This window comes from Oryctolagus cuniculus, chromosome 9 (assembly GCF_051225735.1).
Source record: "Oryctolagus cuniculus isolate XC-2025 breed Fujian yellow rabbit chromosome 9, ASM5122573v1, whole genome shotgun sequence".
NCBI classification, from domain to species: domain Eukaryota; kingdom Metazoa; phylum Chordata; class Mammalia; order Lagomorpha; family Leporidae; genus Oryctolagus; species Oryctolagus cuniculus.
This window is the reverse complement of record NC_142875.1, coordinates 78,951,804-78,979,354: the sequence shown is the minus strand read 5'-3', so window position 1 is coordinate 78,979,354 and position 27,551 is coordinate 78,951,804. Positions and strand designations below refer to the sequence as shown.

The following is a 27,551-nucleotide window of genomic DNA, read 5'->3' as shown; positions in this document are numbered from 1 at the left end:
TGTCCATTGGTTGGTTCACTCCCCAAATGGCCGCAATGGCTGGAGCTGCGCCAGTCTGAAGCCAGAAGCCAGGAGCTTCTTCCAGGTCTCCTACGTGGGTGCAAGAGAAAGAGAGACTAAAGCCAGTATCCCAAAACTCAATCCCTGCCTTCTATGCTGGTAGCATGGACATACCATTATCTGTTGCCTCCCGCAATGCATATTAGCAGGAAGCTGGATTAGAAGGAGTGTAGTCAGGATTCAATCTGCGCGCTCTGATAGGAGATGCAGTTCCTAAACTCGCGATGTCTTTTCTTTTAAAATAACTTACTTGAGGTATCCTTTTGAAACTTCTGATTAATGTTCAGTTAGTCTTTATTTTAAGGAGGATTAGTGTATGTAATATTTTTGAAAACATAAGAAATATCACTAAAATTAATAGCACATGGCATACAGTATGCATAATTATGAATCATATGTAGAAAATTCATAAATTATTTTTTACAAAATAGACTTTACCTAGCTATTTTTGTAGTTCCATTCGTCCCTACTCAGATCAGATCTTACCCTGTGGTATGATTTTCTTTTTCCCTTGTCCTATAGATTTTGCAAAGTGATATAACTTAGGGAAATTGTTCATTTAGCAACTCTCACTTGAGGTTTCAACGTTTATAATGACAACATAAATGATTATACCAGTCTTACTCTTGAAAGCTTGTGAATAGGTATAATGTCACAAGTTTAGAAGTATAAAATATTTATAGTCAATTTGAAGTTTCTAAACCAATCTTGAAGTTCCAATGGAAATTCTAAATGTTTTATAAGCCATGGTAAACTGTGAGAAATGTGCAGTTGTAGGCACCAATTAAATTGAAATCTAAATTGATTGTTTCTGATGTGAATTCTTGTTATAAGCTAAGACCTTGAAATATCTACATCTTTGAAAAGAATTTCAGGTTTTAATTTTTCAAAATTGTAGATATACTAGTGTGTAGTCCTAAAGGCAATTTTTAAGCTAGTCCTTTGTTAAGTTTGATTTACTGTTTGTGTTAAATACATATTTTCTCTGCCAAGCAATGTTTCATCGGTCTACATTAAAAAGGCATATATGACAGGTCACTGGCATTAGATAGTATATTACTTGATGCTTTCTTACTCTGATATATTAATAAAGAATTTGAGGATAATGTATGACAGAGAACTTTTTTTTTTTTTTTTGATAGGCAGAGTTAGACAGTGAGAGAGAGACAGAGAGAAAGGTCTTCCTTTTCCGTTGGTTCACCCCCCAAATGGCTGCTAAGGCTGGTGCTGCGCCGATCCAAAGCCAGGAGCCAGGTGCCTCCACCTGGTCTCCCATGTGCAGGGCCCAAGCACTTGGGCCATCCTCCACTGCCTTCCCGGGCCACAGCAGAGAGCTGGACTGGAAGAGGAGCAACTGGGACAGGATCCGGCACACCAACCAGGACTAGAACCCGGGGTACCGGTGCTGCAGGCGGAGGATTAGCCTAGTGTGCTCCGGTGCTGACCGACAGAGAACATATGTAACATTAATGAATATTATGTTTTGCCCTTCCTTGCAGATAATTTTTGTAATTCGTTTATTTAAATATTTAATTTTCTAGAGAATTTAGACTAAAACTAGCCACATGTTTTATAAAATATAAGGAAGTTGTTTAAAATTATTTTAGTACAGATATGGAGAGTTCTTGAAATGGAAATTTATGTTACAATTATATTTTAATTTTATATAGAAGATTTACTTTCAGTGTAGTTTAAGAAAGCAGGTAGTCTAGTTTGCCATGTTATTTTCTGTGTAGCTTGTATTTAAGTTATATTTTTAAAAGAAAATTAGAAAAGGAAGAGAGAGGATGAGAGTGAGGAAGGGCAGGTTCAGCAGGAAGTATCATGCTCTTAAAATTGTGTATATAAAATATATGAAATTTGTTCCCTTGAGGTAAATTTTAAAAAAATACTAAAAAAAGATATATTTTAAAATTTAAAGTGGTTCAGAGATGGGCATTTGGTGTGGCTGTTCAGGTGCCAGATAGGGACACCTGAGACCCACATCTGAACACCCAGGTACAATTGCTTGTTCCATCTTCTAATTCTACTTTTTCATGCCAGTGTCTCAAGTAATTGGGTTACTGTTGTTTGGCCTCCATTCTTTGCTGGCTATTGTGGGTATTTTGGGGAGTGAACCAGTGAAAAGGAACTCTTTGTTCCCGGCTGTGTTTATTTCTGCCTCTCAAATAATTCTACAAACAAATATTTAAGTGTGGTTCATTATTAGTGAAAGCCTATTTAGCACATTGATGTCATTAGTACTTCATTGTTTTGGTGAACATTTATGAGTTATTCTTTATATGCACTCAGCTATGAAGAATTAATATCTGTTGAGTTGATAAAATATTATATTTTAAGGATCCATATGAATCTTGCATAAGACCTAATAATGGTACTATGTATATTTGATTTATAATTAAATAATATTTAAATAAACTTTTTGTAGTTGTCAGAAAATACCTGTAATTTAAAATCGTTAATAAGTAATGTCTATAATTAGGAAACAAAATATTTTCTTCCCGTAAGTAAGACAGTGCTGAAAAAGAATGTTTTTTTTAAAAAAAAAAACTAGAGGGATCAGAATAATTTACCCCTTAGAAACATGCTTCATGTGTAATGTTTTCTTATAAGGTACTTGTAACTTTATGAATAAAGACTACATGAAATCATGAAAGCAAAGAAAAAAAAAACAGTGTTTTTAAAACAATTATTTCCAATTTGCTAATCAATTATTGCTATTTTTTCAGTGCATTAGGGATGAAATCGAGTATTTTAAACCATGACATTTTTTAAATCAACTAATATTACTAGCTTATGAAGCATTATTTTGTGATTTATAAAATTTTGAAATTTTGAGCAGTGAGATAATTGAGTGGGGAACAAAAGGTCTGATCCAAGTAGTGTGATTTTGTTTGTTTGCCTGCCATATGACCCAGCCTTCCCATCTCTGGGAATTTACTCAAAGGAAATAAATCAGCATATGAGAGTTCTCTGCACCTCCTTGTTTATAGCATCTCAGTTCACAATAAACAAGATATGAATGAACCCAGATGTCCATCAAATGATCAATAGATATCTGCCACATGACCAAGCCATTCCACTCCTGGGAATTTACCCAAAAGAATTGAAATTGGCATATGAAGCAGTTATCTGTACCCCCATGTTTATAGCAGCTCAACCCACAATAGCTAAGCTATGGCATCAACACGAATGTCCATCAGCTGATGACTGGATAAAGAACTTGTACATATACAAGATGTACTACTACTCAACTTTAAAAAAGAATGAAATCCTTTCTTTTGCAACAAAATGGATGCAGTTGGAGAACATTATGCTTAGCTGATCCCAGAAAGAAAAATATAATATTTTCCCTGATTTGTAATAGCTAATATGCAGAATACAAAAAAATATAATGTATATGAGCGAAGTTGACATTTTGAGATTTGATTATTGTTTATAGGTCTTTTCTATATGTTTGAGGAACAGTGCTTTTTCTACTTAGTACTTGTTGAATTCTTTATTTAACAGAGATTTAAGCTTGTGATTATGAAATAAATTCAAAATATGTCATTGTAAAGCTTAAGAAAGGAAAGAGAGGGACAGTGAGAGGTAGGTAAGGAGAAGGGGTGGAGTTATAACTATCACTATGCTCTTAAAACTGTATGTATAAAATTTGTTACCCTTATGTAAATAAAAAAATTAAAGTGAAAACAAAAAGATATTTTAATATTAAAAATTATCTTTCCATTTGAGAGGAAAAAAAGGAAAATGTGGTACATATGCATAATAGAATACTATTAGGTTATAAAAAGAATGAAATCCTGTCTTTTGCAGTAAAGTGGTTGAAACTGTAGACGACTATACTTAGTGAAATAAGCCAGACCCAAAAAGCCAAATATCATGTTTTCTTCGATATGTAGATAATATGTAGAGAACAAAAATGTCTATGAGTGAAATTGACATCCTGGGATTTGATTATTTTTTAGTCCTTATCTATATTGCTGCTGAACAGTGGTCTTTCTACTTTTCAATTCTTTATTTAGTGGAGGATTAAGCCTGTGACTGTCAAATAGATTGAAAGTGTTTCATTGCAAAAATTAAAAGGAAAAAGAAAGAAAGGGAGGGAGGGACGGGGGATGGGAAGTATCATTGTGGGCTTAAAATTGAATACATGGGCTGGCGCCACTGCTCAATAGGCTAATCCTCCGCCTGCAGCACTGGCACACCGGGTTCTTCTAGTCCTGGTCGGGGCGCTGGATTCTGTCTTGGTCGCTCCTCTTCCAGTCCAGCTCTCTGCTATGGCCCGGGAAGGCAGTGGAGGATGGCCCAAGTGCTTGGGCCCTGCACCCACATGGGAAACCAGGAGAAGCACCTGGCTCCTGGCTTTGGATCAGCGCAGTGCGCCGGCCTCGGTGCGCCGGCCACAGCGTGCCAGCCGCAGCGGCCATTGGAGGGTGAACCAATGGTAAAGGAAGACCTTTCTGTCTGTCTCTCTCACTGTCCATTCTCCCTGTCAAAAAAAAAAAAAAAAAAAAAAAAGAATACATGAATTACATGAAATCTGTTCTCTTTCTATACATTTTGAAAACAGAAAAAAAGAAATAGCTAAACATACTGGCATGTAAAAAATACCACCCATAACCTAAAAAATACAAATTTTTAATTATTTATGCTGCTTTTATCTTGCCACATGCCTGATCATTAACAGTTGGCATCCAGGTTTGAGTTAGATTATAGAGATTAGTCCAGAAGTAGAAAACTTAACAAATTTTGATTTGACATATTAGGTCTGCATAGTGTTTAACATTTTTAATTAAATTAAAAATTAAGCAACTTTATTCCAGATTTCATGTTTCTTTTAAGAATATTAAGAACTGGCAGCATTGTATGATAATTGATGAATACTGGGGGCCACTTTGAATAAGACATATGTTGTCTACTTTGAGGAAATGCCCACTTGACCCACTTACTTTATATGCATATCTACTCGCCTCCCATAAGTACTTGAGTTTAGAACATTTTGCTTAACTAACTTAAAATATGACAGTAGGGAAATTAGAACCACATCAGTTAGATGATTTCCTAAGATAATTAATGAAAGAGTTAGGGTTATAGTTTTGATGACTTCATTATCAATCCATTGGATAGTGACTGTAAATCAGAAGATTGAAATTATGTCCTGGCTCCCTGCCTTCTAGATTTTATTTTATAATGTTGAATTTTATAGTTATAAATTGCAAAGAATAGTGATAGTGATAAAATTATTATTGCAAAGGTTGAATATTATTTATCAATGACATATTCATACTTACAGAGTAATTTTAACTGCTTCTAACAATACGCTTCTTTTTGCAGCTGGCAACATTTTCATATAAATAACATGTTTTAATTATCTTATACATTGAAGGTGGATATTGTGATGTTGTTGAGTAGCACTAGTACACAATATGATGATGTACTTTTTAGTAAATATATAATTATTTTTGCTTATGTACATTTTTCAAAGTCTCAAATGACAGTCATTTTTCTATATAACTAATTTGCCATGTCATTTCAGTGTGTTAACAGGAAAAATAAATTCATGCTATGAAAAGGCATAATTCTGTCTATAATAACATCTGGCTTTATATATTTAGTGAAATTATTTTAAATAATTAAAAATGAGAATACGAGCATATGAATATCTTCATTAGCAAAGTAAAGTTTAATTCTCATAGAACTGGAGTGAGAATAACAAAATAACACCACTGACATGGAGGACACAAAAATTGTTTATTGTAAATTACTGTGCTTTAAAACTTGAGTTTATTATGTTACCTTTAAAAGAAGTTTACTTTTATCTTTTCAGAGTACCTTCAAATTTAAATCTGAGAGTGATATTCATTTGGCAGAACATCATAAACAGGTTTTATATGATGGAAAACTTGCAAGTAGCATTGCATTTACATATAATGCTAAGGCCACTGATGCGCAACTATGCCTGGAATCATCACCAAAGGAAAATGCTTCAATTTTTGTTCATTCCCCACATGCTCTAATGCTCCAGGTTGGTGAATAATAGCTTAGTTTTGTTGTTCTTATCAGCATTAACAATATTTTGATTTTATACCTTAAACATTGCTTTTTTATAACTCTGCACTTGATTTTGTTTGGTTAGTTCCAGTTCTTAAAATGGAGCTTTTGCCTTCTGCCTTTTTTTGAGGGCAATATACTTTACCTTAGCCTTGTATACTTACAAGATACTAGAGATCTATTATATCTCTTACTTTGCTTGTTCTGTGTCTTTGAAATAATACCTGTTGATTAGCTGAACAAATTTAGATATAAAATTATACTAAGCTTTAAGAATGTATTACTCTCAAACATAAAAATTACCTGTCTTTAAGTCTGTTAATATTTCATATCCTAATGTAAATTTTGATTTCAGCTTCATATTTTAGTGTGAACATCTAAGATTTCCACTTAAAATTGATTAACCAGTATGCTCTAATTTTTCATTTTATATGTTTATCAAAGATTATGTAATGAGAGTTTCTGAAATCTCAAACTGTGTTTAATTTAGTTTTAAAGATATTGGAACAAGGAAATAATGATGAAAATTATGCTATAGAAATTTAATAAACACCTTTGTTTTTAAAAATATAGGATGTGAAAGCTATAGTAACACATTCAATTCATAGTGCCATTCATTCAATTGGAGGGATTCAAGTCCTTTTTCCACTTTTTGCCCAATTGGACAATCGGCAGCTCAATGACAGTCAAGTGGAAACAACTGTCTGGTAAGTTTTGTCTGAATGTACAGTTGATGATATTTTTGACACACTGAGATTCATACATGATCTACTCATTGCTGTATTAATAAAATACTTGGGTTTTATAATAGAAATGCTAAAAAATTCTTTTAAAACTAAGAGAGATACATATTTACTCAATGTAAAAAGTAGCCTAACACTTAGATTCTTACAACCATGAATGATTTGCCTTCCTATCTAATACATAATTTCTTACCAGATATTACATATGTAATATACAGTTCAGAAAAAAATATTGTCCCTGAAATTACACTTCCCAAACACTCATGGTTTGGATTGTCCATAAAATCCTGACAGGCTGAGAAAAATCACTAGGGTAAATTTTATTCACTAGACTTGTATTTAATAAGAGCTACATGATTTATATCTTAAGGAATGATACTATTTTATAATGCTGTTATCATAAGGTTAGCATAATATTAACTGATATCAGTTTTTCTTTATATATATAGTTCCTGTTTTAAGACTTATTTGGCATATCCCGTGTTCATGTAAAAACTAAGTATTATCTAATGAGGCTAATTTCATGTATACTTTTTAGTTTCCCTTAGTGCTATTAAAATATACCATTTGCATTAAACTTAATGTTATATCTTAAAATCATATGTATAAGAAGTTAAAACTGAATTGTAGGAGCTATTTTTACTGCGTATTATGAATGGACAGAGTATATATATATATAAACATTTTTTATTCTAGCTGTTATACAGGAGTTTTTCATTAGTCTGCTTACAAATACATGTGATCCTTCATGAGTCATCCAATTTTGGATTAATAAAGTCAATGAAGATATGAGAAAAATTTAAGATTCAGTGAAAAATAATGCATTATTTTATCATTTTTATTATCTGTATTACTTGTGACTGAAACTCTACTTCTAATGTTATTCCTACATTGGGACTATCCTTGTGTAAATTATAAATTTAAATTTAAATGTGGCCTATGCATTTACAGCATTCAGCTCCTGTCATTATAGTGTGAAGGTTGGAGTTTTGAAAGTAAAAAGCTTTGGAGTGAAAAGGAATCTTGATATTGTGCCTTTACTATGAGTTCTTAAATCGTTTCAATTTGGAGGCAGATAAACTTAGTGGAAAAATCAAATTTTAAATACTAGTCCTCTGTTTAAATTCAAAATGTTTTCCCTTTTATCACTTAAGTAAATCAACAGAAATTATGGTCACTAATTTAAAACTGAGTAAGTGCCATGAAAGGAAATTAGAGAAAAAACTTCATATATAATTTAACATGAAATAGGAGTATGTACATTTTTAACCTGAAATGGATTTTGTTGCTCAATGAAGAGAATATCAGAAAAATTATACAGCTTGGAATGCTACAACTAAAATTATCACAATGATTTATTTCATCATGAAAATGTATTATATAGTCTTAGTGCTAAAACCTTATTTAACTGGTTATTTAGTCCATTCATCCAAGACACATGGTTGTTTTCCATTACCTGTCTTTAAAACTCATTTTAGAATTCATAAAATATTTTGTTATTTAAATTGTCTTCATTTTATTTTAAGAAGATAAAAAACAGTGTGAAGAATTAGCATATAAATTTTCATCTTGACTTGTTTTTAGTTCTTTTATATCATTCATTTTAATTTTTTCCTATAGAAAATAATTCCAACTTTTTTAGTTACTTATATTACTTTCTTAGTCAATAGTTAATAGAAAACTTAGGACAAGGAAGATAACATTCTCATCTTTATAATAATAATCCATACTCAATTTTCAGCTATGTTGTAATTTAGTTGCATTCTATTTTGAATTCTTACTACTTTTTGTTTGTTTCAAAGCCTTGATGTCTGAGGTCTGTTTCACCTTTTTTGTAGATGTATGTGTGTATCAATAATATAGTCTTTTGTTATTTAATGTTTATAGGAGACCATTAAACAAAGATATGTACATCAGTGATACAGTCTTTAATTTTTTAAAACTTTAAAATCTAATTTGTTCAGTAGGAATTTTCCCTCTGTTTTTAGCCATGTAAATTTTGATAGAATTTTCAGTTTAATTGCCATGCTGTCAATTCAGATAAATTATTGGGACCTTAAAATAGGGTGGATCATTTTATTTTCAGTCAGTTTTAAATTGTTATAGATACATATAAATCAGTTACAGACAGAATTCAGTATATTATCTTTTGGATGTCTATTTGCACAATAAATACATGGCAAACGTTCTGAAAATGTGTAATTTAGAGTTATCTTTTATAGAAGTTGAATCAGCTTTAAAACAGCTTCTCTGCCCTCTGTGTTTCAAGCTGAAGCATTTTATATTATGTGTCCTTTCTTCTACTAAGTAGTCTATTTTTAAGAAACATTTTACTGTCTCTATATAGTCTTACCTCTTTATTTTTTTAAAATTTATTTGTATGTATATTGTATATAAATTTAAAACATAGCAATTCTTCCTGCCGTACCCACTCTGCCACCCACTCTCCGACATCTTCCTCTTCCCCCTGTTTAGTCTTAGAAAGAAAAAGAAAGAAAGAGAAAGAGAAAAAAATACAATGAAAAAACTAAGAAAACTGTTCCTTAGCAGTCTAGACAAGGGCTGTTCAAAGTTACTGCTTCTCAAAGGTGATCTCACTTGTTTTTGTTTCCCATACTCCTTTTCCTTCCTTCCTTCCTCCCCCTTCTTTCCTTTTGGAAGCTTAATTATCTTTAAAGAAGAGCCCAAGAATTATACATCTTTTCGAGTGCTCAGACTTAACTATAACTTATGAGACATAATCATATCCTTCACTTAATACACTGAAAGGAAATGATTCTTGAGAATAAGTTTTACTGTTAAATCTCATGATAACAACTATTTGGGGACAGAATTTCTTGCATGGGAAGTTAGTGCACAGTGGCTCTTGTTTTTTATTTAACAATGAACACTCTTACACATGACATCAGTGATCACCCAGTGCTCTTAACATGAGCTGCCTTGGCTATGGAAGCCTGTTGGTCTACTAGCTCTGCAAGGCCATATGCAAAGTGAAAGCTTTCGCCTCCCTTCAGAGAAAAGTACATCCTTTTTGGTAGCCGCTTCTTCCACAAGGGTCTCACCCACAGAGGTACTATATGTAGAGCATTTTTTTGCCTGAATGTCTTGGCTTTCCATGCCTGAAATGCTCTCCTGACTTTTCAGCCAGATCAGAATGCCTTAAGGGCTGATTGTGAGGATGAAGTATAGAGCCTTACCTCTTTTATCAGTCTTATTTTTCCTAAACCTCATGAGTTTTTTTTTTTTTTTTACCCTACCTAGAAGGATAATAATGAAGCAATATATTGGAAGATTAATATGTTGTGGAGCTGTAAAGATAGGCTTTATTTGTGCAGGAGGATTTTTTTTTTTTTAGTTTTGCTGTACTATGAGGATATGTATTATAGTTGTTGTATATATATGTACTTTCAAGTTGGACAGACTTGGGTTCAAATCTTGAGTATAATGTTTATTACTAGTGAAAGTTGGGAGTGCATCATAACTATTTTTGCTACAGTTTCTATAACTATAAAATTAGAAAAAGAATAGCTCATAGTATTAGACTAAATGCAGAAATATGTATACATCATACACAGCATATATTCAATACATTCTAGTTTCAGTTATGATGACAATGAGCTAGTTGAGCTCACATGGCTATATCTAACACTAGAGTTTAATATTTAAAGCTTTCTATACCACCAATGTAGAGAAGTATATAATAACATGGTCCATATTACCTTTTATTTGAATGACCTTTTGTTAATAATACTATTTTCAGTAGAGAATTGCATGATTAAGAAATAAAAAAAAGATTTATGTTTTGAATTTCAGGTGTGATGAAACTTAGTTTTGAACCATCTATTTTTCAGGTATAGTGGCTTACAATTCAAGGATATATTAGCTCAAGTATGAAAATTAGGACCAAGTCATAGCATGACTTCTCTTTAGTGAGTTTTTTACTTAGCTGTTCCCTTAGTCTCCAGGAATCATCCATTTGTTGCCTTTTCTTTTAACGTGTGGTTAGCTATTATCATGGCACAAAATAAAATTAAGCAACAAAAGTACTAGAGAAATAGTAGAGAAATATTAGTAGAGCTGAATAGATCAATAATATTTATCTACTATATTATTATTATAAACATTTATGAGTATAGAATATTTGAAGTGATTTAATTTTAAATAAGTTAAGGAAGCCAATGTGTAGTTACAATTGTGATTTCATCTTGTTTATACTTTTTCTTGATCACTTTGAATAATGCCTCCAAATGTTCAATGCTGTTTGGATATTTTGTCATTTCTTGAGCATTAATATTCTTTTATATTGCACTGATTGATTTTAACTTAGTTTAGTAAATATTGAAGGCAATAAATAAACTGCTTTTCATTAGATCTTTGATAATTATGTAATGATGAAAAATGAGCAAATGGTATCAGATGATTCAAGAAGCATAATTCCACTCCTGACATAACGTATTATCTTTTGTAGTTTTTGTACATTACTCAGTAAATTAAATAGGAACTGCATTTTCCTGTGAATTGAATGATCACATACCCTGACTAAAAATAACATTTTCTTTTTACATTGGGATACTTTAGGAGATAAAAAAACAAAACAAAAATTTCCCAATGTATGATTAAGGAAAATGTTGCTTTGAAAAATCAAATGTTTATGTTTACTGGAACAATGTAGAAGCTCACTTTTTGTAGGTAAAATAATTGAAAATATACCAAGAGTGTAGTCGTTTTTGTCTATGATCATACTACCTTGAACATGCCCAATCTTGTGTGATCTCGGAAGCTGAGGGTCCTCATTAGTACTTGCATAGGAGACAGTAGTTTTTTTTTTTTTTTTTTTTTTTTTTTTTTTAAACAGGTAGAGTTATAGACTGTGAGCGAGAGGCAGAGAGAAAGGTCTTCCTTCCGTTGGTTCACCCCCCAAATGGCCGCTACGGCCGGCGCTGCACCGATCCAAAGCCAGGAGCCCGGTGCTTCCTCCCGGTCTCCCATGCGGAGAGTAGTTCTTTTTTTAGAGGTAAAGGGATATAATAGTAAAGTGTCTTTTTGAGTTCAAACCCTGTTATACTATTTTCTTTGTAACATTAGGTGATGATAGATCAGTCTGTGGGTACGTGTTAGTTGTACATGATGTTTAATAATTACTATTTGCTATTCACTGTTTTTAATTATAATACCTCATTTGATTATATCATCTCATTTAATTTTGTTGATGAGGAAGAAAGAAATTGACCATGTTGCCCAAGATCACAAAAACTATTAAGTGGCAGACTAGGATTTTAATCTTGAAATCCTGACTTCACAACCTTCAGTATTCTAAACCATGTGTAGCCACTCTAAAAATCACTTTTGCCAAATTTATTTCATTACAATATTAATTAAAATAAGATAGCATAAATAAAGTATCTATCATAGTAGCTGATATACAGTTTTCTTAATGAGTTTTCATTCTACTTTCCTTTGGGGAAACTAGATAGTCTATTGGTATGGTATACTTTTTTATTACTAAGATTAATTTTTAGTGTTACTTTAAACTGTGATAATTTTTATATATAAAATCCAATTTCTATTGATAATTTTGATGACTTCTAAATATAATAATTGTTTAGGGAAAGTAGTGCTTTTAATTATGGAAAATAAAGGTTGTTTGAAAGACTTACTGATGAGATATAAAATTTAAAAAATTAGAGAATCCTATACTTTTTTCAACAGACCTATCATATTCAAGGTCTTCTTATAATGTAAATATTTACTTACTTATTTTATTTATTATATTTATTTACTTACTTATTTACTTATTTGTATAGTGAACTTACATCACAATTTATTTCTCTTAAAAGTGTCCTGTTAGCCAAGCTTATTCTTGTAATTTACTTGAATTTTACACTCCTGTTAATAATTAAGCAGCCCCCCTTGATAAATGTATCATTGTTAATTCCTGTTTATTGCTGTTGTCATAATTAAAGCCACAAGATTATCTGGAAGACTGAAATAGTTCAGTGTCTAACTTAAAATAGAGTTCCCTAAACACTCAGAAGTATCATAAAAATCCTTTGTCTAGTATACAGGTATTTCCTGGGTTTTAGTTCAGAAAAAAGTGTCTTTGATTATATAATTTTATAATTCCATTATATACCTTTTTTGGACTAACTTAGAAGTGATGTGATTGCTTTTAATCTATAAAATAATTAAAATCAGTACCTATTTTGTAAGGTTTGTTTCTCCTCTTTAGTATGTGTGTGTGTGTGTGTTTATATATTATAGAATATTAACTTGGTTCAATGATTAAAATATTTTATCGGGCTATGAATTATCCAACTATACTTCCTTTATATTAATTTTCATATTTGCTTGTTTGCTTTTTAAAAACTTAATAAATTGGTATTAGAACTTTTTAAGTGAAACATAGATTCAGTATACATATTCACTTTGAACTTTTCTTTGCAAGAAACATGGGTATTAGAGTAGAATAACTGAATAATTTGTTTAATGAGATTTAACTAGATTAAAGAGTACCTATTTAATGTATGTGCAAATAAATTTGTAGAAAAAATATTCCATATAAATCATACCCAGTCACAATGTAATGTTCAAATAGTGTTTTCTTCTTTTTCAGATAATACCTTTTTATTCAATCAAGTCATTAAAGAAGAAACCTAACAATAAAGTTTATAAGACAGATAGCAATTTAATGAGTTTGTTACCTATTAACAAGAAAGGACACTTTATTTTTTTTCTAGACATCTGTCTTATGATTCACTGACTATCAAATAAGCCATTTTCCTGTACTGTATTTTTATGTTATTTGCATTTCCATTATAATTCTTACATAATTTTTTATTTTAGTGAATTTTAATGTCATACTACTTCTTGTTGTTTTGTTTTCAGACTTCACTATACTCTGTAAATTTTCTACTGCTTTAATACAAGTTTTCTACTTTATGTTTGACTTTCCAACTCCACCCCGAATCCAGGGCACATATTTGGCAGTAAGGGTGATGACAGATTATTCGTTGCAGAAAGTTGGGCAACCATCATTACATTGTCACTGTACTTGGTGCCTTAACTTTTTCAGTGTACTCTTCTGCATTCTCTGTCAGTATTTCAATTATGTATATTAGAATGGAAGATATTATTTATTCATGGCAAAGGTTTCATATCGTTGATTTTTCTACCTTACATTGCATTTGAAAGACAATAAGGTGATTTGTTTGATTCATTTTGATTATATGATAATTATGAAGATATATTTATTTGAGCTTCAACATTAAGGTAAATATTTGCCTTAACAAAAAATATTGCCAAATTCTTGAATATTCATAATTCTTCCCCAGAAACCCAGGGTATTTCTAACAGAAAGTAAGTGCAACAGTCTTACAAATGTTTAGGCCCTCTTTCATGTCTGCCACAGAGATGAGATGTGATCAACATTATGTGCAATGAATGGAATCTTTAAGAAAAGAATCAATAAAGCATCATGAGAGGATTCTAGTTAATTTAACTTTATAATTTTTGTGACTTTATTTCTAATAGTTCGTACTAAATTACCAGGTTCATCTTATTAGTGAAATGTGATTTCCAAAGTATTTTATCTAGACTTCTTTATATTTAGGCTCTTATATCCACAGTACTAATAGTTTCATGTAGAGCATATCTCAGACTTAACATGACCCAAATAAACCCTCATTGAACTCCTTCTCTACCCAAATCTATTGCTTTTTCACTTTCTAATTTTACTGAGGAATGTATTCTTGTTACAGTGACTTGCAATAAGACAAAAAGGTAACTCACCAATTGTTTTCTTCTCTTTGAGTTACTAAAATATTAGTTGTTTCTATATTACTCATATACAATCTGTCATGATCAATTATTAATATTACTTCTTAGTCCTCAAAACTACCATTTAATATCTATCCATATCACTACTATCTATACATATCACTTACAGGAACTTAATGTAAGTTCCTGTTATTAAATATTTCAACTAATATGATGTTTATAATTAGTTTTGTTTAATCCATTATGTTTTAATTGATAGAAGAGTTATCTTTCTACAGGAGGAATCCTATCATTTCACATTTGTGGTTATTCACTGCCTTATTATTTAGGAACATAGTGCCTTGTAGGCTGTTAATGATTTGGTAATTCTTACATCTCTTACATTCTTATATTCCCAAGCTCAATTCCATATAAATGCAAAGAATGCATGTGTTATCAAGTAAGGAGAAAAACGTGTGAAATACTATTGCTGACATATTCTGGAATGTGTATTTATGAATAAAAAGTACTTGAAATTTGAAGATCCTCAATAATAATATATGCTGGGAAATGTAGGGTTTTTTGAACTTGTAAATGTATAATGGGAATGAATTGTAATCCATTTAAATTGTCTTAGTGTATTACTGAATATTACTTGGTTACCGCTAAATGACCAAGGTATTGAGCTGGTGAGTATTATACAGTTAGGTTGTCCTCCAGCTTTAGAATAGAGATGGAGTTTGTACCATTATTCAGTTGGACGAGAGCGCAGTCATTTGCATTCTGTATACCAAACAGCCAATTATATGATTGTATAGAATTGTATAGAAAATTTTATTAAAACAAAGAAAAAATCATCCTTTATGAAATAAGAGCAGACTACCTTAAGGCTGACACCAAGAGATAGTAATTATCAGAATTTCTAGAGGTGATGGTCAAAATCTACATTTTTGACAAGCTTTTTAGGTGATTTTGGTATCAAATCAAGTATGGGAAATGAAAAAGAATACTTTTCTAAATCCTTTAGGTAAATACCAGTTAATAAATTAATGACAGTACACATGTTTCTTAGTATATAAAGTTTTTCTGGAAATATAAAAATAAAAAAAGTAGTATTTGTAGGAAAAATACAGGAAACCAATGGGAATGAAATCTTAATGTGGCAATTAGTGGCAACTAAGATAATGACAGCCTATATATCCTAGTTTTATAATAAACTGTTAAAAAGACAGAACCTCTTAAATTCACTCAAAAAACTCCAGATATGTTACAATTTCTCATTTAGAGTAGAGTTAAAAAGAATATAGATATGTTTTTTTATCCACCATAATTATGGTAGTTTTTTCCCTTGCTGTAATACAAAGTGTGGATATTCTGTCCCATGTAGAATACATGACCAATACATATTTACTTTAGAGAGCATATAGTTCTCATTTACTGGCTAGAATAAGATCCCTTACACAACACAGAAATAATAGGAAGTAACCCACCCTTTTTGTTGTATCTTATCTAGAAAGAGACTGGACCATATCTAACATACTCTAAAATGTTCCCCCAAATTTTAACTTCTTCATGGATGGCATACAACTTTTCCTTTTCCTTCTTACAACTACTCATTTTCACTTAATCCATGCTTGTGGTATGCTTTTCCTGCTGGAAGAGTCATTGTGTGTTACATGGTTATATGGATAAATCTTCTACAGCATCAGCTATACTAATCCTTTGTTAAGTTTTAGTAGATTTTGTAATAGTAATGCTTGAATGCAGCTCAAATATGGGTTCAAATGTTTACTTCTGTCTACTGTACTCATTTTAGTGATTGCCGGATTCAAAGGAGGTACTTTGAAATTAATTTCGTGAGAGAGTAAGGGTTGGGTTTCAAAGAAAGTTAAAAAAATAAAAGTTCTATGTTGAAAAGTAACGGGTAGTGTTTCTGTTTTGATTGAGCTGTCCTACTTGTTATTGTAGGTCACATAGGAATCTCTCCCTTGCACAGTAAAGTATTAGACATTTAGAAGGATCACCTTTGATATAACTTTATTGGGTACAGTGAATAGGGGCTTGAGTGGGGTCTCATTTATCTGATGGGAAAAGGAGGTTGAGGCCTTCTCTGACAGAGAAGTTATCACCAACATCTCTGAGTTTAGATCTAATCTCTAGATATTTTTTACAAGGTAGCTCAACCTAAAATCATACATCAGATCATAGTAAGGCCCAGTTGCAAGAAGATAATTTTCTTGCTAGGGAGGTTTTGGTATATGTTGTCATTTTGAGGGTAGAGATGACTCAAAGGTGTTTGGGTATTTGATACATGTCTCCTACAACTCATGAAGCCAAGTACACCAGTTTGTATATCTTCATTGTAGTTAAAGAAATGATTGTTAAGTGGGTTTAGATATAAGGAGTTTTAGTAGACTGATGTCAATAGTCAGGAAGCCAAGGTTAAGAAGTTTAGCAGTAGTTAGTTACTGTGAAATGAATATGTATGTCAAGTTTAATGTGCACATATGTATTTGAACCAAGTATTTTATGGTTGGAAATGGGACACAGTACTTGGTACCTTTAGTAGTTTATGTAGTATTGAATAGGACCAGATATAGTTAATTTAAGTGAACTTTGCTGAGGATCCAGTATCAGACTGCAGATCCCAGTATCCAAGTTTATTGATGTGCTCCTTAAAATTCAGAAAGGACAATGATACAAAAGCAGTCTATGGTTTAAAATATTGAATGGGGTATATATATATTCATAAATGCCTTATAAGTGGATTGCTGCTGGGGCCTAAAAGTAAATATCATGTGACTAATCCTCAATAATTCATTAGAGAATAGCAGATTCCATGTTTTTTTTTTTTTTTTAATTTTGGTGGCTATTCAATCTCATGAGAGTTACTATTATCTGTCTCATTAGAATTTAATTCCTGTACAAATTGTAACATACCATTTTCTAATTTCATTTTGGCTTTTTCTTTGATATTTTTTATTGAAAGTACATTTGAATTTGATCTATATTAGCCACTTCCTTTCAAATTGTCTTTATTAATGAGCAAGGTACTATGGATTTGGGTATTAAGGATTTTTATTGACATCTTTTTTGGATGGATAGACTTAATCCTCTTCAAAATATACAAACATAACTTTTTGCATATTTTCATGGGAATAAATTCAATTTAAATATTAGTGCTTTTCAGGAAGATGGCAAAAGTTTTATTTGCATGCCTGCTTTCATTGTGCATTGGGCGTATATGGCAGAAATGATTATTTGTTAGAGAAATTTGAGAAAAAATTAGGAGTACATCAATAATGTTTGTTTCTTTGCATCAAATTTTCTTTTATTGTTCCACCTAATATGTTAAGTAGGGGAGAAGACATATTTATATCATCTAACAGCAGTTTGTGAAATATCAAAGATAAAGTTGCTCTTAAGGATATTTTTTAAAAAATATTTATTTGAAAGTTTTTCCTCCAAATATAATGTCTGTTCTTATATAATGAAACAACACATTTTACTGCTGGAGAAGGCAAGTAAGCACGAAATTTAATTTGAAGGGGAAGTGACTATTATGTTGGCTAAAACATGAGTCACAGCATCATCACATGGCTTTTGCTCTGCCTTGGATTTTATAACAGTTACAGTGGAAGGAAGTTGTAAATTATTTAAATAACAGTGTCAAAATAACATGTCAATGAGATTTTTATTTCAATTGAAGCTAGAAATTCTTGTTTCCAGGATTGTGTAAATCATGAACAACTTGAAAACCTTAAAGGAGTCGTTGTATCAATAAGCATTATAGCCCCAAACTAGACATTTATGAAATCGAGGATTTATACCCTAGAGGACATCAACTGCAGATGAACTGCAGAATATTCACAAGGCAATGAAACTTCGTTACCTCATGTAGGAATAGATGGCATAACAAGAGACTTATAGACTGTATCCGTAGACTTAAACATGAGATGAATTTTGGAAGTAGATTGTCAAACAGCTTTGGTTTTTGTCAAGTAGTCTGGATTTTTAGTGGCAGGAGCTTATAGTAAAGGAGTTAATATAGGGACACTGAGTAAGAGTAATGTAACCCAGGATAGCATAGGGTTTTATATTTTCCAGGCATTCTATTTTGCTTTTAGGAATGGTGTTGAGGCTGTACCTTGTTCTAATGTAGAGATTGAAAAAGCCTGCATTAATGTTGCAGCCAAAGCTACCAGTGCAGACAGATGCTAATAAGCTTCTGTGAAATTGAGGAAAAAAGTGTAATAAAAACTGGGTATAGTTTGTTCTCATCAGTCTGCCTTAGTATATCCTAAATAATTGGTAACACATTTAATACAGCCAATACAGGAGTGTTGACAGATCTCCTTTATGTCAGGGTTAAGTCCCTTTGGCTTCCTGGTTCTTGGTGATAGCCTGCCAGTTGTTATGGGAGCTGACCTATTGTAATACAACCCAGTTTCCACTGTTAGTCATAGATATCCATGAGTAATTGTAGCTATTCATAATCATCGTGAAATAATTTGATCTAGGAGCATTGTAGGTATTCTTTATTTAGGAAAACACTGAGAAATTTTGTGTTTCCAGTCTGAGTCAAGTATACTGGATTATTTGATATGAAAGATAAATAAATATTAGATACTGTATTGTTAAGGGTGGGATAGTAGAACAAAACTCTGAAATACAAGTAGTGTACAGGTTTTATTATTTTTCTTTAGCTTTTTTAGGATAGGCTATGTTATACAAATTAACCCTGAAATCTTAATGGTTTGCTACAATAAAAATTTATGTAGTCCTCAAGTGACCAGTATAGTTCAGAGAGAGCTGGGATTTTAGGTCACACCATCATATATCTGAGTATCCAGCATTCATTAAGGAAGGAAAGAGAGAGACTGGATAATAGTGCATAGAGTTTTCACCATTGTAGGCTATACAAGACTTCTGTCCTTATCTCTGCTGATGTAGTTGCAAAAATAACAGTAAGGTAGCTGGGAAATGTAGTCACACAAGACTATGACATAATAATTATTAATAAATGACATTGCTTCTGGTATATTTGGTTTCTTTGCTTTTAAAATTGGCAAATTGCAGTAGTTTTTGATCAGATTTTACTATTCTTTGCTGTAAAAGGGTGTGAAGAATATTTTGGATGTGGTAGCATAGTAGTATTAAACATGATTCCAGCTGGTGGTATACCATCTGCCAAATATCTGGGCATATTGAATAAATATGTGCCATCAGCATGCTGAGATCAAAAAGTGGGGACCTAGAAGGAACTGAGGGAGCATTAGGTCCTCTTATTTTGGGACATTGTTTAAGTCAGTAAGAGTTAAAATTTTGAATTCCAATTCTGGGTAAGATGAAGTGGGCTTACTCTATTCTGATTCTTCTTATCAATGTAAGAATAAAACCCAACATGGAAAGACGCCATGGAGTAGCTATTTAAGAGTTCAGAAAGTAGCAACAGGTTGGTTGAACAAGACTAGCAGAATTTGAAGTCTTTTTGAACTGTTGGTGTGTTCACTGTAAGTTTTTTACCTCTAGTAAATCCTAGTATAAATGAAATTCACTGGAAACTGATAACTGTTGATTTTAATATCTCTCTGACCTCTGTTGCTGGCCCTGGTTGTGGAAAGAGTTATAAAATTGCTGAATTGCCCAGAGGCAAGAGGTTTGGGGATGTAACATGTTGTTTGAGATGTTTTTTAAAAAGATATAAGGGAGCAACAAGTTATTACTAGTTAGTTGATATGTTTGGTATTAGTATTTTGAGATCCATCATTGCTTCCCAAAACCTGACTTGATAAGGATTACTCTAAGGAGCTTTTAAATACAGATTCCTGAAGTTTACCCTGGAGAAACTATGTCTAAAATGGGCCATTATTTTAAAGCTCTCCAGTGTTCTAATAGCCAGGTTTGGAAAACCCTGTTCAAAAAACAGTGGTGTGAGAATAGGCAACAAAATAAAAGTTAACTGGACATCTCTTTGTGGTAGATTTTTCTTTCTTTTTTTTTTTTTTTTTTTTTTTTTTTTTTGGACAGGCAGAGTGGACAGTGAGAGAGACAGAGAGAAGGGTCTTCCTTTTCAATTGGTTCACCCCCCAGTGGCTGCTGTGGCCGGTGCACCGCGCTGATCCAAAGCCAGGAGCCAGGTGCTTCTCCTGGTCTCCCATGTGGGTGCAGGGCCCAAGGACTTGGGCCATCCTCCACTGCACTCCCAGGCCATAGCAGAGAGCTGGACTGGAAGAGGAGCAACCGGGACAGAATCCAGCGCCCCGACTGGGACAAAAACCCAGGGTGCCGGTGCCGCAGGCAGAGGATTAGCCTATTGAGCCGCGGCGCCGGCTGTGGTAGATTTTTTAAAATTTAAATTAGTACCAGGTTTCACAGAACTTATTCAAGGTACATGGAGGAATAATGAAGATTGAGGCTATTGCTCATGTCCATTGTTGTTTTTCATACATCTTTAAAAATTTGCATTTCTAGGACTTAGTATTGTTGATCATAAACACAGCTAAAGGACATGTCCCTGAATTACATGATTATATATATTTACTGTAAAATTTTTACTTTGTTGATATAAATTTTTGTAGAAATAAGCAATGAAATACTGCTTTCATCTTTTCAAATGGTATTTTTCAAGGCAGTGTCCTCTTGCCTTTAAGGTAGGAGGGAGTAAATATTCACTCTGCCTGTTTCCACAAGAATTAACATAAAGTCACGAACATTTAAAAATCTCAATTTTTACTTATTTACTGTGCAGTATAGCTGTGAACAAGTAATATAGATTTACTTTTCTCATGTTCAAATGCCCTGATCACCCTACCTCACAGGGTTGTTGTGGGGATAAATAAAACTTGTATGGAAGGAAAAAAAAAGTGCACAGCAGAGCTTCAGGATCAGAAATCATCAGGGACATCACAGAAAGGGAAAAAATTGGAACAGAACTATTTAAATTTTTATGATGCCAGTCATGTGCTTCAGATGCATAGATGTAATCCAGATTATTCTAACCATAAATAAGGTAAGAAAATGAAACAAAAGTCATACAGTTTAGAAAGAAAAAATAGTACTGTCCTTTTTCAGAGATTGTCTCCATAAAAAATTCTCAGGGAATTAACATAACACATGAAACTCTAGTATTAATAAACAAATTTGCCAAGGTTAAAAATACAAAGTTCTTCAACAAAAATATATTTATCTGTATTAATGTTGTATAATAGGAAACCACGTTTAAATGTACCATTTTTAGTAACCTCAAAATATGAAAATATTTGTATGTAAATTTAAAAAATATACGGACTATGTACTGAACAGTACAAGTCACTAATGAAAGAAAAAAAGACCTGAATAGAGGGCTATGTTGTGTTCATGGATGGTAAGACTCAATGTAGTAAAGGTGTCATTGTATTGTATATAAATGTAACTCCATCCTAGTCAAAATCCTAGTTGAGTAAGTTCACTGATATGGAAAATGTGATAGTTAAATTTATATGGAAAGGCAAAGTAACATAGCTAAAATAATTCTGAAGAAGAATAAAATTGAAGGAATTATATTTACCTGGCCTTAAGACTTATTATAAATCTATAATAATAAAAATATTGTTATATTAGCAGAATGGTAAGAACATATTTTATAATGGAGCAGAATCTGTAGTCTAGAAATAATCCCACACATATGTGGGATATTGATTTTTGGCAATATTCTGAAAGCAGTACATTGGAGACAGAATTGTAATGTGAATAATGAGCATTGACCCAATCCAGATGTTATAGAAAATTGACTCTGAAGTAAACAGTTAAGTATAAATATAAAGCATAAACTTTGAGGAAACATATGAAGAAACATTTGTAAATTTGGCTAGGCAAAGCCTTTGTAAACATAATACAAGTATGTATAGAAGAAAAAGAATTAGTAAATTTGGTTTTACTTCATCAAACAAATAGTTTTACTCTGCAGAAGATGTAATGAAAAGGCATGTGCAGTGTGGGAAGATAATAGCAAATCTCATACTTGACAAAGAACTTATGTCAAGCACATTCATCCCTCAATAGAAAGAAAACAAAATGGTTGATTAACAGGTTCAAAATTATAGTACAGTTAAGAATTTCTAACAGAAGAGTGAGTATAGATTATAATAATGTACTCTATATTTGCCTAAAGAAAAAAAACAAGTAATTTGGAATGTTTTCATCATAAAGAAATGTTAAATATTTGAGGAGACAAATGTGTTTGCTCTGATTGGATATTATACAATGGATACATTTATAAAAGCATCACATGGTACCTCATAACATGCATAACTTATAAACTCAGCTAAAATTTTTAAAATAAATGAGTGAAAGATAAATAGGCATTTAATAAAGAAACTATAAATTATATCAGAATAGCTCATGAGAAGATGTTCACAGTTATTAGATCAATAGGGAAATATGTTGAAACCATTATGTGATACTACTCTCCAAACTGAATGCCTGGGATTTAAAAAATATATATGATGCACCAACTGATAGATGTGTAGCACAGCTAATTAGAACACATTAATGATTACTGGTTGGATTGCTAAACGGTACAGCCACTATAGGATATAATTTGGCAGTATAAGTTTTAATGTATACTTAAATATATAATTTACCCTTTCTACTCCATTGTATTTATGAGAAAATGAAAACTGTGTTTACACACTCACAAAAATGTATTATGTATTTTTCCTATGCACTGTATAGCAAAACCACATAGTACTAGAAGTTAATCTGTTCCCACAGCCAGCATCTTTTTTTTTTTTTTTTTTTTTTTTTTTTTTTTTTTTTTGACAGGCAGAGTGGACAGTGAGAGAGAGACAGAGAGAAAGGTCTTCCTTTGCCATTGGTTCACCCTCCAATGGCCGCCGCGGCCGGCGCGATGCGGCCGGCGCACTGCGCTGATCCAATGGCAGGAGCCAGGAGCCAGGTGCTTTTCCTGGTCTCCCATGGGGTGCAGGGCCCAAGCACCTGGGCCATCCTCCACTGCACTCCCGGGCCACAGCAGAGAGCTGGCCTGGAAGAGGGGCAACCGGGACAGAATCCGGCGCCCCGACTGGGACTAGAACCCGGTGTGCCGGCGCCGCTAGGCGGAGGATTAGCCTAGTGAGCCGCGGCGCCGGCTCCACAGCCAGCATCTTATTGTATGGGGAAATGTTGGAATCATTCCCACTGAGATCCAGAACCAGGCATGGATGCCCACTCCCACCATTGTATTTAATATAATCCTGGAAGTTTTAGCCAGAACCATTAGGCAAGAAAAAGAAATCAAAGGGATACCAATTGGAAAGGAGGAAGTCAAACTATCTCGTTTTGTAGGTGACATGATTCTATATATAGGGGATTCAAAAGACAACACTGAGGGACTATTGGAACTCATACAAGAGTTTTTGTAGCAGAATATAAAATTAACACACAAAAATCAATAGCCTTTTTATATACAGACAGTATCACGGCTGAGAACTTCTAAGATCAATCCCAATCATAATTGCTACAAAAATAATTAAATATGCTGGAATAAATTTAACTAAGGATGTCAAAAATCTCTAAGCTGAAAATCACGAAACATTAAAGGAAGAAATAGGAGAAGACACAAAAACATGAAAGAATCTTCCATGTTCCTGGATTAGAAGAATCAATATTATCAAAGTGTCCACACTACTGAAAGCAATTCACAGATTCAATGTGATTCCAATCAGAATAGCAAGGTCATTCTTATCAGATCTAGAAAGTAAGATACTAAAATTCATATGGAAACATAAGAGACCCAAAAAGTTAAAGCAATCTTATACAACAAAAACAAAGCTGAAGACATCACAATACCAGTTTCAAGATACACTGCAGGGTAGTTGTCATCAAAACAGCCTGGTGGAGCCAGTGCTGTGGCATAGGAGGTGATGCTGCTGCCTACAGTGATAGCATCACAAATGGGTACTGGTTTGAGTCCCAGTTTCTCCACTTCTGCTCCAGCTCCCTGCTAATGTGCCTGGGAAAGCAACAGAAGATGACCCAAGCACTTAGACCGCTGCCACCAATGTTGGAAACATAAGAAACTCCAGGCTCTTGGCTTGGGATTGGCTCAGCGCCAGCTGTTGTAGCCATTTTGGAAGTGAACCAGCAGATGGAAGACATCTCCCTCCCTCCCTCCCTCCCTCCCTCCCTCCCTCCCTCCCTCCCTCCCTCTCTCTCCCTGACTCTGACTCTGTAACTCTGCATTTCAAATGAATTAATAAATCTTTAAAAAATAACCAGCCTGGTACTGGCACACAAACAGATGAGTAGACCAATGGAAAAGAATAGAAACTACAGAAATCAATCCGTGCATCTACAACCAGTTTATTTTTGACAGAGGAGCTAAAATCAATCCCTGGAGCAAGGACAGTCTCTTCAACCAATGGTGCTGGGAAAACTGGATCACCACGTGCAGAAGTATGAAACCAGACTCCTACCTTACAACTTATACCAAAATCCACTCAAAATGGATACTATCAAATTACTAGAGAACATTGGAGAAACTCTGAAAGACATTGGCATAGGTGAAGACTTTAAGGAAAGGACCCCAGAAGCACAGGCAAGCAAATCCAAAATTGACAATTGGGATTACATCAAGCTGAGATTCTTCTGCACTGCAAAGGAAACACTTAGCAAAGTGAAGAGGCACCTGACAGAGTGGAAGAAAATATTTGCAAACCATGCAACTGATAAAGGATTAATATACAGAATCTATAAAGAACATAAGAAATTCAACAACAACAAAGCAAACAACAGAGTAAGAAGTGGGCAAAGGACTTGATCAGGCATTTTTTAAGAGAGGAAAATTAAATGGCCAACAGACACTCAAAAAAATGCTCAAGGTCACTAGCCATCAGGGAAATGCAGATCAAAACCACAATGAAGCATCATCTTACCCCAGTTAGAATGGCTGCCATACAGAAATCAGCAAACAGCACATGCTGGTGAGGATGTAGGGGAAAAGATACCTCAATCCATCTTTGGTGGGAATTTAAACTGGTGCATCCACTGTGGAAGACTGTATAGAGATACCTCAGAAATATGAATATAAACTTACCATATGATTCAGCCATCCCCCTCTGGTAATTTACCTAAATGTAAAAAAAAAAAAAATCAGCCTATGAAAGTTATCTGAACCCCTCCATGTTCACTGCAGCCCAATTCAAGATCAACCAATATGTCCATCAACTAATGACTGGATAAAGAAATTATGGTATGTATACATTATGGAGTAGTACTCAGCTGTATAAAAAAAAAAAAAAAGAAATGTGTTTGTTTTGCAACAAAATGGATCATACTGGAATCCATTATACTTAGTGAAATAAGCCAGTGTTAAAAAGATAGGTATCATTTGTTTTCCCTGACCTGGGCTAACCTAATAGAGTTACTTAAAACGTAGAGTATTAGACTAAAATGGACATTTTGAGATTCAATGATTGTTACAAGCCCTTATCTCTACTGTTGAGGAACAGTGTTTTTTTTTTTTTTTTCCTTCATACTATTTGTTGACACCTTTACTTAGTGTAGGGTTAACCTTATGAGTAAAAAGTATATTGAAGATAGATCTTTGTGAAAATTAAGAGTGGGAATGGGAGAGGGAGGAGGAAGAATGGCTGGAACATGGGTGGGATGGAGGTTACGGTGGGAAGTGTGACTGTGTTCCTACATCTGTATATATGAAACTTGTATACTTTAAATAAAATTTTAAAAAAATCTTTCATGTTTTATGTCCATGTGCCTCATTTGCACTACTAGTCTTTCAGTTTGGAGCCATGGTTAAGTAAACAGTTGCTTAAATACAACATCTACACTATCTTGACTGTCTAATAACCAAGTTAGTTACCAAGTGACTAATGGGTGGGTAATGTGTACAGGACGGATATGTTGGACATAAGGATGTTTTCCATACTGGCAGGGTGGACCTAGTGGTGTAAGATTTCATCACACTATTCAGAATACATAGTATAAGACTTATGAATTATTTATTTCTAGAATTTTCTAGCTAATGCTTTCTAACTAGAGTTGACCACAGGTAATTAAAACTGTGGAAATGAAGCCATAAGTAAGAGAGAGCTCTGAATCAGTTAGCATTCTTAGAATGGCAAACTGAAGGGAAAAAAAATATCTGTGTTTATCAATTAATGGTAATTTAATAATATAATTAATTAAAATAATAAAAACTTAACACAAGTATCAAATACCTGTTTCTGTTTTTAGAGTAATTGCATGCTTTCCTGTTTATTTTCTTGTGTTTGACAATTTCATCATTTCTGTGGTATGCTATTAATTCTCCTTTTGTCTGATAGACTGAGGATTTGGCTGAAGGATTAGCCATTTGACTTTCCTGCCATGACATTTTTGACCTTGATGGATGTTATTGTATGCATAAATAGCTAAGATCATCTCTATGTAATTACAATATACTTCTGTTATTTTTTTTTTCTTTCCAGTTTTGAATTTCTAAGGTTCTCTTTCAGTTTGGAAATTCCATCAGTACATTTCTAAAATATTCATTCTTCCATAGTTACAGTGGTGGCTTCTGGTTGCAGCATGTCCAAGACGTTGTTGTAAAGGGATTAGGACACATAGTGCATTGTAAGAGATGATGTATCTCAGATGGGTTAAACTGTAAAAACATTAGGCTTTGAAAGTTCTTTTATATTTGACAGTTTTTGGTAAAGGCTGTTTTGTTTTAAAACTATGTAAATTCTGTTAGATACTATGTACCATTATATTACAACATATTATAGGATTTTAGAATTAATTTTTTTAAGTGTACAATTTTAAATTTGGTTTCTTTTCAACAACATGACATGTTTCAGTCTCAACTTTTTAGATTTGGATTTTTTGCTATTTTTTCAGAAATAAAGTAGGCACTTAAAACATAAAGAGAAAATTTATTACAAAACAAAGGAAGAC

The 27,551-nt window shown here is 32.9% G+C and overlaps 1 protein-coding gene across 10 annotated transcripts in view; it reads left to right on the top strand.

The window, feature by feature from the left end:
* Nucleotides 1-27,551, top strand: part of NBEA (neurobeachin) — a 732,675-nt gene that overhangs the window by 136,200 nt on the left and 568,924 nt on the right. For all 10 annotated transcript variants that reach the window (XM_070049020.2, XM_070049018.2, XM_051831739.3 and 7 more), the window contains exons 9-10: nt 5,891-6,088; nt 6,688-6,821. In XM_070049020.2, the coding sequence (XP_069905121.1) occupies nt 5,891-6,088; nt 6,688-6,821 (332 nt within the window). The remainder of the gene's footprint in view (nt 1-5,890; nt 6,089-6,687; nt 6,822-27,551) is intronic.